The following is a 12,298-nucleotide window of genomic DNA, read 5'->3' on the forward strand; positions in this document are numbered from 1 at the left end:
GGACCTGTGTCCGCTTGCGCCTCTGGAAACGCTTGTCGGGATGTTCCCACTGTCTAGAGAAAACGTCCTCAAACTCCCTGTGGTTGCCAAAGCTTCTTGGCAGTTTCTTGGCCCTTTTGAAAGGGACCGATTGACTGGTAGGAGCCGGATCTACATCCTTCACCTCTAGGGTCTGATTGACAGCAATGACCAGACTGTCCACCATACTGGTCAGCTTGGAGATATGTTCAGAGTCCAGATCGGAATCAGAAACAGAGTCCTGGTATGAATCTGCGGCTGCCGCAGATGAGGTAGGAGATAGAGAGCGTATTGCTCTGGAGGCCATAGAGGGGCTAGGGGAGCTGGAGGTAGACCCCGAGAGGGACCGCTTCCTAGACCTCCTGTGTGTTCTGCCCTGCCGGGCTGGAGGCGCTGCGGGCTCAGACTCGCTCTGGGTCACCGGGGGGATTCCAGAGGTGGAGGCGGGCAGACGCTCTATGGCCGAGGCTAAGGTTTGAGACATCTTAGTTAGGTTGTCCACGGACTGAGAGAGAGCTGAGGCCCACCCAGGCATGGGGGCCGAGTCCTCGTTACGGGCGGTGGGGGGCTCCGTAGTAGTCATGCTAGGGGTGCTATAGGCTAGGCAGATGGGGGAGGACTGCCCTGAGGGAAACTTTTTTAGACAAGAGGTGCAGGCGAAGTGAAGTACTATGGCCTGTGGCTGAGAGCGGGTCGCTCTTGTGCTGGACATGGGACAGCAGGGAGAGAGAAAGGAGAGAGAAGGAACAGAGCAGAGGATGCCAGGAGGATGGGGACTGGGGAAGGAGCTGCCTCCCAGTGGCAGAGCTTACCCAGACTCTGGCGTCCTGTGTGTGCTGGTGCTGTCGTCTGAAGCTGGCGCTGTGTCCTGAAGCTGCAGGCTGAGGGAGCAGAGGTGGGGGCTCCAGAGAGCTGCAGGATACTATGTGGGAAGCTGCACCGGAACACTGCCGCTGCCCAGAGGGATCTCAGGCTGTAATGGCGCTGCAGAGGGAGTCCGGGCTGGGGGAAAAGCAGGGAAGAAGCGCGAAAAAACAGTGCGCTGCCGGGAGCAGGGATTGGCTAAGAGAAAGGAGAGCCGTGAGTGGACAGAAAGCGCGCACAGAGGCCTGCAGGGAATGGCTGCTAGAGCGGGCGGGCCTGCTGGGAAGGAAGGAGCCGCGCGATAGGCTGGCCGGGAGGGGGCGTGGCCGGACGGGAGCTAGGCCTGGAGAGAAGCCGGGGGCTAAATTTTGTAATGAGGCCGCAGGGGGAGCCGGAGAACGGCGCCGAGGGCGAAAGCGGGGCAGAGCCTGTCTGAAGGGGGGCTGACCAGGGGTAAGCTGTGCTATGGACCTTAATTCCTTCTTTTCCCCCCCCTTTTTTTTTTTTTTTAATTAAACGGAGCCCCCCATGACCCGGGACAAGGGATGGGTACCTGTCCCGATGGCTGAAAGTCCTCCTGATCCTGTGCTTGATCCTGGCCTCCTGGGAAATACGTAGGGAGACGGGTATCTTCTGATAATTTTTCGTCTCCCCTCCCTGATCAGGCCGGCTGTGGAGGGCGAGCGTGCAGGGGGAGGGGGGCAAGGACCATCCGCCTGTCCCTCTGTGCGGATGACCCCCAAACAGTCTTGAGAGTGTTAGGGGGGTAGGGTCCTGCCAGACAGACACGGAGGACAACGGAAGTGGCGGACGGACCCCACTTCTGTGCGACCGGTCTCTAGGGGGGAGAGCAGGGTGAGCGATTACACCCTGTCGCCCGACGAGCTGTATCTGAAACGAAAAAGGGGAAAAAATTAAAAATACAAACCTAAGGGGCTGGGAGCAGCCCCAAGTGTGTCCACCTATGGACACTAAGCTTAAACTGAGGAACGATTGCCAGTTGGTGGGTGTATACTGCATAGGAGGAGTTTTTCTTGTTTTGCTTAGTGTCGCCTCCTAGTGGCAGCAGCATACAACCCATGGTCTCTGTGTCCCCCAATGAAGCGATAAAGAAAAACTGGTGACAGGTTCCCTTTAAAGCACTAAAGCTATTATCACTAAATAACGCAGACTTTTTTCAAACTTCCTAGCTATATACAATAGATAGGAGAAAGGTTTTCTATTTTTTTCTCCATTTACACCATAAAGCTTTCTCGAAAAAAACATCAAGCAATTTGTTTTGTTGCATCGTCCCATACGTTTTTTTCTATGATGTACTTGTATGCGACATCATATTAGTGTACAGTATAATATATGAATTAGTTTTTATTTATTTATTTTCTGGAAAGTAAAGAGATTTTTTTAAATAAAGTTATTTTTATTCTACAAATCGGTAGAAATATGTTGATACCAAATATGCATAGATTTTTTTATGGTGTAGTACATATGCACAATAAAAATATCTTATATCTTGTATAGTTAAAAAAATATTACTTTATTACTTTATAACTGAAACGTGACAACATTTTTGAACATTTCATATTTGAATAAAAACATTTGTCACTTTCCATTTTTGACAAGTAGGTGAAGCTTAACTGAAAGGGGAGTGGCAGGGTGCGGTAAATTCATCATATTTTAAGTCACAAAAGTGGCGTCTATTGTGACAATAATTATCTTCGTGCAATAAAGAAGGACAGAAGCGCTCCATGTGTGGAATGATATAGACGAAATTGGGAGTCGCTACGCTCCCCTGTAGGAGTTGTGCAAACCATACACAACAATGGGGATCAGATGACTTACGTGAGCAGTTCACTTTCCTATGCATTATCTGCTCCGACAGCAGGCCTGTGGCATCCGATAGCTGGGCTGTGCTAGGACGGATATGGAAATCGGCGTTTTTGTGTGGCGGCTGCACAGTAAGAAGGGACCACCATCAAGGTCTCTATAGAGGAGGTTTATTAATCCAATGCCCACACAAGACCACCGATTTCCATTTCTCTCCTAGAAATTATCTCCAGGCTCAGACTCGAGTACATCTTTTGCAATGGTGCATGGCATCTCAATGAGGCGCTAAACTCATTAAAGGGAACCTGTCACCAGATTTGGCGACTATAACCTGCGACCACTACCAGTGAGATCTTATATACAGCATTCCTGAATACTGTACATAAGAGCCCGGGCCGCTCTGTATAATGTAAAAAACACCTTTATAATACTTACCTGGGGGCGGTCCGGTCCGATGGGTATCGCTGCTCTCCGGTCCGGCGCCTCTTCTCTGCGGTGATCGCCGTCCTCCTTCTACCCATCCCAGTATGGATGACGTGTCCTACATCATCCACACCGGCCGGCATTGTGGTCCTGTGCAGGCGCACTTTGATCTGCCCTGCTCAAGGCAGATTAAAGTACTGTAAAGCGCAGGCGTGAGGAAAGGGTAAAGGCCACCCGCTCATGCGCACTACAATACTTCGATTTGCCCTCAGCAAGGCAGATCAAAGTATGCCTGCACAGGGCAAGTCATCCATTCTGGGCTGGGTAGATGGAGGATGGCGGCACGGTGGCTCAGTGGTTAGCACTGCAGTCTTGCAGCGCTGGAACCCTGGGCTCGAATCCCACCAAGGACAAGATCTGCAAGGAGTTTGTATGTTCTCCTCGTGTTTGTGTGGGTTTCCTCCGGGTACTCCGGTTTCCTCCCACACTCCAAAGACATACAGATAGGGACTCTAGATTGTGAGCCCCAATGGGGACAGTGTTCCTGATGTATGTAAAGCGCTGTGGAATATGTTAGCGCTATATAAAAATAAAGATTTATTTATTTTATTTTTTTATGGCAATCGCAGCAGAGAGTAGGCACCGGACCGGAGAGTAGAGACAGCAGGACCGGAATGCCCCCTAAGTGAGTATAATAAAAGTGTTATTATACGTTCTACGGAGCGGCCTGGGCTCTTATATACAGCATTCTGGAATACTGTATATAAGGGCTCACTGGTGGTGGCCACAATTTGTAGTTGCCAAATCTGGTGATAGGTTCCCTTTAAGAAGCTTATGACTCGGTGTCATCTTACTCCAGTGCAATCTTCATCAAGAATGGCATGGGGAACACCAGTCTTGATGAATCGGAGCTATACTTTTCTAAGAATTATTGTCTATGGCTATGGCATGGCAAATCTGTATAGGAAACCCAAGGATGTATGTTATGCTACTACAGTAACCCATAGGCTCATCTATTTATGGTAGTCCCACATACAATTAATGGAGTAGACGCCGTACATGCACACCTCCGCTCCACTCAAGATGGGGCTCTGTAGAGGTGGGTTCTCAGGATAGAGGGCCGACACCAGCAATCAAGGCTACCCCCCATCCTATGGATAGGATATAATTTTCAATTGTGTAAATAAGTCATAAATTAGGTGAACTGAAAATCAATAGGCTGTTATCGCAATGCATGGATATGTTTGTCATCTATGGAGAGAGTCAGCCTTTCTAGCCCCTCTATGGAGCACTTTGCACACTACGACATCGCAGGTGCGATGTCGGTGGGGTCAAATTGAAAGTGACGCACATCCGGCATCGTTGTCGATATCGTAGTGTGTAAATCCTTTATGATACGATTAACGAGCGCAAAAGCATCGTAATCGTATCATCGGTGTAGCCTTGGTCATTTCCATGAATTGGGAAATACCGATGTTACGATGTTGTTCCTCGTTCCTGCGGCAGCACACATCGCTGTGTATGAAGCCGCAGGAGCGAGGAACATCTCCTTAACTGCGTCCTGCGGCTCACGCCAGCTATGCGGAAGGAAGGAGGTGGGCGGGATGGTTACGTCCCGCTCATCTCCGCCCCTCCGCTTCTATTGGCTGCCTGCCGTGTGACGTCGCTATGACGCCGCACAATTCGCCCCCTTAATAAGGAGGCGGGTCGCCGGCCAGAGCGACGTCGGAGGGCAGGTGAGTGCATGTGAAGCTGCCGTAGCGATAATGTTCGCTACGGCAGCTATCACCATGATATCGCAGCTGCGACGGGGGTGGGACTATCACGCTCGGCATCGCAGCATCGGCTTGTGATGTCGTAGTGTGCAAAGTGCCCCTTATGTCTTGTCTACAGAAGTAGTGAACTTAGGAGCCCCTCAAAGGAGTTTTGTAGCCCAAACCACTTCTGGTTCTATGTTATATTTACGATATTGTCTACATTTTTGTCTAAAGTAACGCCTTTCCATCTAGAAGGAACAAGTTCCTACTTACGATCTCATCTTCTGAATATTATAGATGACTGACAAAGTCGCTGAGCTCCTGGCTTCTTTAGCAGCTTTAGCAGAATCAATTAATTTGTGATGCACCTTAATGTAAGATAACAATTCATTATTCATGGCAGGCAGAAAACAAACATTAAATGCACTTTGCATGTATAGATCTAATTGACTAGTCACAAGGATAGAGGCGATTTACATAAATGATTAGAGAGAAGTCATATTTCAGCAAGAAATCAAATTTCATTAAACGTCCTGAAAGACGCGCTCACATTAGCTGACAAAGTCTAAATGCTCATTACACGAGACTGGAGGAAATACAATATGACCTATTTTACGAAGATAGTATTCATTTAGCAAAGCCAAACCTCAGTATAGTCCGATAGTCAGAGGAAGACCAGCCAAGGAATTGCAGGTTATCTGCCTAATCTACACAGCATTGGAGAAAGCACTCCCACCCAGAATAGGGGAAAAAAAGAGAAATAAACGCCGAGATGTCGTCTTCCATTATAGACTACGGCTTTTTCTCCACTTGTCTGGAGTAATTTGCTTTTTATTGGCTTTAATATTTATGCCTTATTCTCAGTATGTGTTGTGCCACTTTTTAAGTTTCTTTTCTCTTTGTAAGTCCTTTTTTATTTTTATTTTTTGCTTATCCAGATGTTTTTATTTACTAGCTGTAGTACCTGGCGTTGCACGGGATAGTAACTGTCTCTGTCGCACTCTCTCTCCCCGTCTGCCTCCCTCGCTCTCTCCCCGTCTGCCTCCCTCGCTCTCTCCCCGTCTGCCTCCCTCGCTCTCTCCCCGTCTGCCTCCCTCGCTCTCTCCCCGTCTGCCTCCCTCGCTCTCTCCCCGTCTGCCTCCCTCGCTCTCTCCCAGTCTGTCTCCCGCCCTCCCTCCCCGTCTCCCGCCCTCTCTCCCCGTCCGCCGCCATCTCTCCCCGTCCGCCGCCATCTCTCCCCGTCCGCCGCCATCTCTCCCCGTCCGCCGCCATCTCTCCCCGTCCGCCGCCATCTCTCCCCGTCCGCCTCCATCTCTCCCCGTCCGCCTCCATCTCTCCCCGTCCGCCTCCATCTCTCCCCGTCCGCCTCCATCTCTCCCCGTCCGCCTCCATCTCTCCCCGTCCGCCTCCCTCCCTGCTGGCTTCAGGATATGCACAGAATCGGACTGGCTACTGGAGGAATCTCCAGTAATACCAGGCCTGGCCGCGGTTACCTGCACTGAACTCTGGAGCTCTCACCTGAGCTCCAGAGTGCAGCCTGGACTGAACTCGGGGTTTGCAGGACTGAACCGTGAGCGCCGACTGATTCCCCGATGACTCCGGTAGCCAGTCCGACACTGGATAGGCATAGAGATTTTGGTGCAGATTTCTTAAAAAAAAAAAAAAAAAGCATCAAAATCTGCACAAAAAAAATGCAACGTGTGCACGTAGCCTGAAATTCCATTTGGCTGCTGAAGACAGACCTGACAAACAGATGTGAACACAGCCTGACTCTCTTAAAGCGTCACAGTATGAAATCACTTGTGTACACAATGCAGAATACGGGGATTATGTGTGCCGCCCCCGTGCCAGCAGCCGGGCTGCTCGGATCCGGACCCGTGGTGGCTCAAGGGGCGTCCGGACCCGGGGGTTGTGCAGCCACCCAGATAACGGGGGGGATATTTACAGGGGATTGTGACGCCACCCGTGGTGTGTGGTAAAGTGGAGTACCACCGCTGCAGTTGGGGGAGTACCCGGTGCCGATGGAGTGGCAGCTAGGTGTTTAACCCCTCCACGGGTAGGGGGGATGCCCCAGGACTCAGTGAAGGTGACGGGGATGTGCCGTTGGGGAGGTAAGGGTCACTTACATACTCAGTCCAATAACACTGACACCGACAACTTAGTAAACCAAAGTTCTGGACACCGCTGCCGCTGAGGGGGGAGCACGTTTGGGTCCCGTTTCTGCTGGTGTTGCCTGTTGATCTGTGACCTTTCCCTTGGCACCTTGTTCTCTTCTTAGTTGGCCCCTATAGCTTCAAACTAGTCGGGCCCCGCTCCCCAGTGTGGCTAACTGAGGGAGCTTGCTCTCAGGGTTCACGCTTGTGATTTCCTGGACCGTTTTAGTGGAAAGTCCTATCCCCCTCATTGCGCTAGTACCCTGATTTTGGAGCGGGTGGAGAGCGGATCTTGAAGGCTCCGTTCTCATCAGGTGAATTGTCAGGTTGCCTGAAGCTACTCCCTGACCTAGGGTCCACGTACCCCGTCGTGCCCTGGCCCTGACCTCCTCTCTTCTTCACCTCCAACACTAGACTGCTCTACTTTTGACACTCCTGACCTACCCTTAACCAACCCCCCAACTTGGCGACCCTATTCCACTCAGGCCGTCCACTGGTGTGTCTGGTGGGTGTGGTGCAGAGTGTTCCTAGGATTTTGATTAGCTGGTTTTGGCAACACCATTGGTTAGAGACCCTTAACCAAGGAGGAGGTGGATATTGCACAGAAGGGCGGATTGCACAATACCCTGTGACGACCTGATAGGCCAGGGTGTCACATATGCACTTACCATTTTGGCAAAGAGCACTGGGTATTTCTGGGGTGCATGGACTTTAATGAATTCACTAGCCATAACAGCACAGTCAGACGCTTCCTTCATTTTCTGGGCATCCAAACAACTTTCCAGCAATTCCCTTTAAAAAAAAAAACACAAAACTGTAAAAATCCACAAATTACCAATGACCAAGATTCACAGTCTTTATAGCGCTGTGAGGGTAATGCATGTCATATAGCTTCCAAAAGAAATTCGGTTGTGTGCAAAACATAAGATGGAGTTTACAAAGGTGGAGTCGCAGGAACGAGAAAACCTCATTACTGCTTATAAGGAGGACTTACAGCATCAGATCTGCTCTCCACGTCTTATCTGCATCATCGATCTCACCCAAAGTCTTCTCAATAGTAACAAGGCTGGGAATGAGGAGATGGCGACTGCCAGGCTTCAGCAAAGGACGCACGGTTCGTAGGTACAAGACAGACGCATTGTACACAAGGAAGTGATATCTGTATGTGCAAAAGCAATAATAACCTGATTAACATGGGCCTTGTATAAGAAAACTCAGGACCTCCTTTAAAGGGGTTCATACCTCCAAAAACATTTCACTTATCACCTAGATGTCAAGAAAGAAGTCCTGTGCCTCCGTATGAATGAAGCCGTTATGTACATGTGCGACCTCCGCTCCATTTACTTCTTTGGAAGTGGTGATGTGCATGTGTGACCAACGCCCCTACAGAATGAAGTGGCGGTCACACATGTGCATTAAGGCCGCTTTACACGCTGCGATATCGTTACCGATATCGCTAGTGTGGGTACCCGCCCCCATCGTTTGTGCGTCACGGGCATATCGCTGCCCGTGGCGCACAACATCACACGGACCCGTCACACAGACTTACCTGCCTAGCGACATCGCTGTGACCGGCGAACCGCCTCCTTTCTAAGGGGGTAGTTCGTTCGGCGTCACAGCGACGTCACTAAGCGGGCGCCCAATAGAAGCGGAGGGGCGGAGATGAGCGGGACGAACATCCCGCCCACCTCCTTCCTTCCTCATTGCTGGCGGGACGCAGGTAAGGTGAGTTTCCTCGTTCCTGCGGTGTCAAACGGAGCGATTTGTGCTGCCACAAAAATGAGGAACAACATAGTTACTGCAGCAGCAACGATATTTGGGAATAGGGGGGCATGTCACCAATGAGCGATTTTGCACGTTTTTGCAATGATTCAAAATCACTCATAGGTGTCACATGCAACGACATCGCTAACGCGGCCGGATGTGCGTCACAAAATCCGTGACCCCGACAACATCGCTTTAGCGATGTCGTAGCATGTAAAGCCACTTTTACTCATCCAATCACTTGGGGGATATTGAAGTCACAATCTCGTAATCAGTGGGGTATTCAGCCATCAGACCCCAACAGATCATACACTTATCACCCTTGTTGTGGACAAGTGATAGGAATCCTTGGAAGGATAACCACTTTAAAGGGAATCTGTCAGCAGGTTTTTGCTACCTCATCTGAGAGCAGCAAGTAGTGGGCAAAGAGATTCTGAATCAAACGATGTATCCCTTAGATTACTGGGTGCAGCCGTTCTGACACAATCAGAATTTTTAGATATAGCTATGTAGCAGAGCTGAGAGAGCAAACCCCGCCCACATCAGGCTCTCAATAGAGATTGTACATTGACAGTAAGAGGGTGTGCCAAATTGCCATGCGCACAATTGTAGTCCGAGCAATGATAAGGGCTCTGCTACTTAAACAAACAACAGATATGAATGTTACAAGAACGGCATCCCTGAATTAACCCTTGCAGCATGCTGGCTTCAGGTTACATAGCAAAAACCTGCTGACAGGTTGCCTTTAACACTCTGACAGTTGCTCCTTGGTCTCTGAAGACATATGCTCCTTTCTAACCTAATAATCCTTTTGCTGCCAGTTGTTTTTTTTTGTTCACATATAACATTTTTTTTTTTTGTCTAGTCATTTTGCAGGACAAATTAAAATATTAATTGGTATAAAGTGCTCTTGACTTTCATTGATTTTTATTCATATTTTATTCATATTTATTCATAGCGAAATGACCAAAAACATAGCAATTCTGTTTTTTTTTTTTAATGGCGCTCGCTATGAGAGGTAAATGAGAAACTAGTTTCATTGTTACAGACACAAAATACCAAATATGTGGGTGTTTGGGGGTTTTTTTGTTGTTTTTTTTTAATATTAATGGACAATGGACTTGAAAGTAAAAAAAGGCTATTTAGATAATGGTTATAATTTTTTTACATTTTTTTTTATTATTCTAAACATTTTTTTAACTTTACGCCTGTATGAACCCAAACTGTCTTTGAGAATCTCAAGATTTAAAATGAGCTGTTGCAGCTGCGATCAAAGCCAAGAAAAGGAATTTAGTAGCCAGGATAGATCTCATATGTCCTTTGCTACCCTGCAATGACTTAGGTACATCCCATGGCAGGGAAAGTCCTAACATTAAGACTAGATACAAGCGAGAAGGCTGGTTTCACACATCCGTTGTTGGCATCAGGCGCGATCTGGCAAAAAAACGGATCCGTCGCATCAGTTTTTTCCATACGTTACTTCCGTTTTTTGATGGATCCATTCTGATACTGAGCATGCGCAGTTCAAAAAAACGGATCTGGCGGCCGGATCCATTTTTTGCAGCATTACGTCGGATCCGGCGTCCTTAGGCTTTCATTGTAAATCATGCCGTACATCGCCGGATCGGCGGCGCGATACGGTTTTTCGTCAGAGACAAAAACGCTGCAAGCAACGTTCCATCCGGCTGCCGGATCAACTATTTACGCCGGATCCAGCAAAAGCCGGATGCAACGCAAGGCCATGCGGCACAATCCGGCACTAATACAAGTCTATGGGGGAAAGAACGGATCCGGTGGCAACACACGTCGGATCCGTTCTTTCCGTTTTTTACTGGATGGTGCCTGACGGCAAAAAACGGATGTGTGAAACCAGCCTAAGAAACATTGGTGAAGCACATGCTCTCGGACACAGAGAGCTCTATAACCCCGTTCTGCTCTTACCTCTGTTGCTGTTTGGCAAAATCAATTGCTTTAAGATAATACGCCACCGACTTTTCTAGTTCTCCCTAGAAGAAAATAAAAAAGTGTTCATGATAAATAGCAGCGATAACAAACAGCTTAAGAAATAAGGGTAATATGTGAGGTACTGTATGATGATGTGCAAACAACACAAACAGAAGTAGTATAAATTCAAATGCATAGGAGGTGTTAAGTGCTCTCAGTGTGAGAGAGCACTTAACGGGAACCTGTCACCTACTCACCTGCAGGGCACTCATGTCCGATGGGCGTTGACGACCTTGATCCGGCGCCTCCTTTCTTCTTACAATCGCCGCCCTGATTCCCTGCTTCATGTGGATCCATTGGGCTCCTGCACACACGCACTTCTCTCTGCTATGCTGAGGCTAGATCAAAGCATTGTGGTGCGCACACGCGGGTGTTCTTTGACCTTTCCCCGCGCCTGCTCATTACAGTACTTTGCTCGGTACGCGGCAGGGCAGAGAGGCCTTTGTGTGGATGATGCAGGACGCGCCATCCACACAAAGCAGGAAGGCAGACAGCGATCGCAAGCAGAGAGGAGGCGCCGGACCTGAATCCAACGACGCCCATCATACCGGACCAACCCATAGGTGAGTAGGTGACAGGTTCCCTTTAAGGAGGCTTTCGAGGTTTTATTCCCACCCAGCACCAGCCTTTTTGGCTTGATTAATAGCTCACTGTCTGATTTCTTTGCCTAGCATCTGGCGTCACACAGACCGTGAGCTATCAATCAAGCTAAAAAGGCTGGTGCTGAGCCTGGAAACAAGCTTGAAAGGCAGTGGCTCCTTAAATGCTCTGTCACGCCTGTAGCACTTAATACCTTACTTGCATGTTAATTAAAACACTGATTTCTCAGGAATGCAATAACAGAGAGAAGATCTAACGGTGTTGATGATTTCAAAGATCTGCATGCCCATATATACAATTTTTGTGGGGTGACTGAGAATGGGACTTACTGACAGAAGCCCAAAACTCTGTGTGAGCCAGGCACTTGTCACGATGACTATGGGATAGCGAGGAACTGGGGCTCCTAAGCGGTCCCTCAAGCTAGGTAGCCCTATGCTATCCCTAATCTCAGGGATACTCCTGAAGGTGGAGATTTCTGAGTCTCATTCCTGGCCCTGCTCCTGAACAGTCCTGATCTGATCCCCTCTCCCCCTCCCCTTAGGGAGTGTGATGAAACCCACAAAAGACAGACAAAGAAAACCAAAACTCTGTCACACCACACACAGACACAAAGGTAAGGTAAAGACAATAAGAGATTCAGGAGGAAACACAGAAGCAGGCGAGGAGCTACAAAACAACAGGGGTAAACTCCACAACTACACCAAGCAGTGAGCACAACTTTCACCAGAAAGTCTGGGACACCACAAAGACAGAATATAGCTAGCATGGGTGGAAGGATTCAACCAGCATAAATAGGAGTGGAGAACTGTGATAGGCCTCCCCACAACATATGATCAAAGGAGCAAGGAGACCAGCAGAGATTAACTCTTGCTAGGCTGCTTATGAAGCAGC

General features: G+C 48.8%; 1 protein-coding gene across 2 annotated transcripts in view; it reads right to left on the minus strand.

Annotated features, from left to right (window-relative positions):
• CFAP46 (cilia and flagella associated protein 46) overlaps nucleotides 1-12,298 on the minus strand; it is a 370,852-nt gene that overhangs the window by 333,540 nt on the left and 25,014 nt on the right. For both annotated transcript variants that reach the window (XM_075348545.1, XM_075348544.1), the window contains exons 5-8: nucleotides 10,745-10,809; nucleotides 8,034-8,198; nucleotides 7,708-7,831; nucleotides 5,160-5,254 (exon numbers count right to left, since the gene is read on the minus strand). In XM_075348545.1, the coding sequence (XP_075204660.1) occupies nucleotides 5,160-5,254; nucleotides 7,708-7,831; nucleotides 8,034-8,198; nucleotides 10,745-10,809 (449 nt within the window). The remainder of the gene's footprint in view (nucleotides 1-5,159; nucleotides 5,255-7,707; nucleotides 7,832-8,033; nucleotides 8,199-10,744; nucleotides 10,810-12,298) is intronic.

Source organism: Anomaloglossus baeobatrachus, chromosome 5 (assembly GCF_048569485.1).
Source record: "Anomaloglossus baeobatrachus isolate aAnoBae1 chromosome 5, aAnoBae1.hap1, whole genome shotgun sequence".
NCBI classification, from domain to species: Eukaryota; Metazoa; Chordata; class Amphibia; order Anura; family Aromobatidae; genus Anomaloglossus; species Anomaloglossus baeobatrachus.